Below are 1,745 nucleotides of genomic sequence, written 5' to 3' on the forward strand. Positions count from 1 at the left end.
GGTCTCGAACTCACAGAGATCCACCTGCCTCTGCCTCCCAAGTGCTGGGATTAAAGGTGTGCGCCACCACCGCCCGGCACACTGTGTATTTTCATACAGCAGTTCTTTGAAATGGTAATTCAGTTCCTTTAGAAAGCCAGGAAATACCTGCCTTTAGTCCCAGCACTCAGGTCACAGAGGCAGGTGGATCTCTGAGTTTGAGGGCAGCCTGGTCTACAAAGTGAGTTCCAGGACAGCAAAACCTATACAGAGAAACTCTGTCTTGAAAAATAAAAATTTAAAAGCCAGGAAACTGAGCCTTGGGACTAATGGCTTATCCAGATGTCACAGCTAGACTATTAACTTGAAAGCTCCAGCTGGGCCTGGCCCACTGTTTCTCCATGCCGCCTGTTAGCTGGCACCTGTTGTGTTGGAGGACACCAGGCAGATGGGCTAAGCAGGTGGTACAATGGGCTTTCAGACGTGCAGAGATGTGCAGGTCTGGAGGTTACCAGGAGGCAGCGTCAATGCAACTCAACAGGAGGAGTTTTACACAGTAATAATGGCCAATAATGATTAAAATGACCTAGCACAGGCCCAGGCAATGCTAGCAGGTAGCCAAGGTTGAGGCCACTGTTATGCGTATAGAGGATGTGTCGAAGACCTAATATCCATCACTGGCTTCCCTGGCTCAGGTACCTGGCTTCCCTGCGTGGCCACGTGGCTGCTGTGTACCAGATTGCCTGGTCAGCTGATAGCCGGCTGCTGGTCAGTGGCAGCAGTGACAGCACCCTGAAGGTATGGGATGTGAAGGCCCAGAAACTGGCCATAGACCTGCCTGGCCACGCTGATGAGGTAAGGTTGACCCCAGGGAGGCTGGGATTGGCCCTGGACCTGACTAGCTGGTCCTCTTGCCCTTACACTCCACTGTCCAACCACGTCCTCCATTTAGGTGTATGCTGTCGACTGGAGTCCAGATGGCCAGAGAGTAGCAAGTGGCGGGAAAGACAAGTGCCTCCGGATGTGAGTTGGGGTGTGGTAATAGCTGGGGTGTTCGGCTCTCCTGGCCTCTGCTCTTTACCACAGCCTGGAATTCAGAGGGGCATTCTTGTGCTCTGGAGGGAGGTTGTGGGAGCCTGATTCTCCATGGGAGGTAGAGCTAGGGGTTTCTGGGAGACCCTAGAGGGACCTACCTGTAGGTCTCCACAGTGCAGCGGTAGTTCACTGCTAGGATAGCAGGCTTTGCACTAGTGGGCCCTGGGTTCAGATCCTGGTTCTGTCAGTGTGCAGGCACAGCACTTTCCTAGACAGGAGCGTCACAGAGGTGACACACCTGAATCATTAGCTTGTGACAGCAACTTGATGCTTGGTGGTGAGCCCCACAGGATCGCAGGGATTGAGGGGGAGAGAGAGGTCCTGGCTGAGGTGTGCGGCTTCAGAGCCAGAGCAGGTGCTGTAGGCAGCATGGATCCCTCCCATGCCTCTCTCCCACAGATGGAGAAGATGAAGAATTCTACAACTTCCTGACCCTACCTGGACTCAGCCTCTAGTCTGCCCTCCAGAGACCAAAGACTGCCTTGTGGCCATCTGCCCGGGACAGGCGGTCTGCATGTCACAGTCATAGGAAGTTACAGCATGGAGCTAAGCATGGACACTTCCAGCTGCTGCAGACAGCAGAGGGAAAGCCAGGCTTTTGGTCCCGGTCCCCAGGTCCTTTTCTGAGTGTCAGCTCTGCAGGCCCAGACCTTGACTGTGTAGCCAAATAA

General features: G+C 54.0%; 1 protein-coding gene across 1 annotated transcript in view; it reads left to right on the forward strand.

The window, feature by feature from the left end:
* The window catches only part of Nle1 (notchless homolog 1), an 8,606-nt gene extending 6,861 nt beyond the window's left edge, over positions 1-1,745 (forward strand). The window contains exons 11-13 of the mRNA XM_005349371.3: positions 675-834; positions 932-1,002; positions 1,474-1,745. Of these exons, the coding sequence (XP_005349428.1) occupies positions 675-834; positions 932-1,002; positions 1,474-1,486 (244 nt within the window). The 3' untranslated portion in view covers positions 1,487-1,745. The remainder of the gene's footprint in view (positions 1-674; positions 835-931; positions 1,003-1,473) is intronic.

This window comes from Microtus ochrogaster, chromosome 7, assembly GCF_000317375.1.
Source record: "Microtus ochrogaster isolate Prairie Vole_2 chromosome 7, MicOch1.0, whole genome shotgun sequence".
Lineage (NCBI taxonomy): Eukaryota > Metazoa > Chordata > Mammalia > Rodentia > Cricetidae > Microtus > Microtus ochrogaster.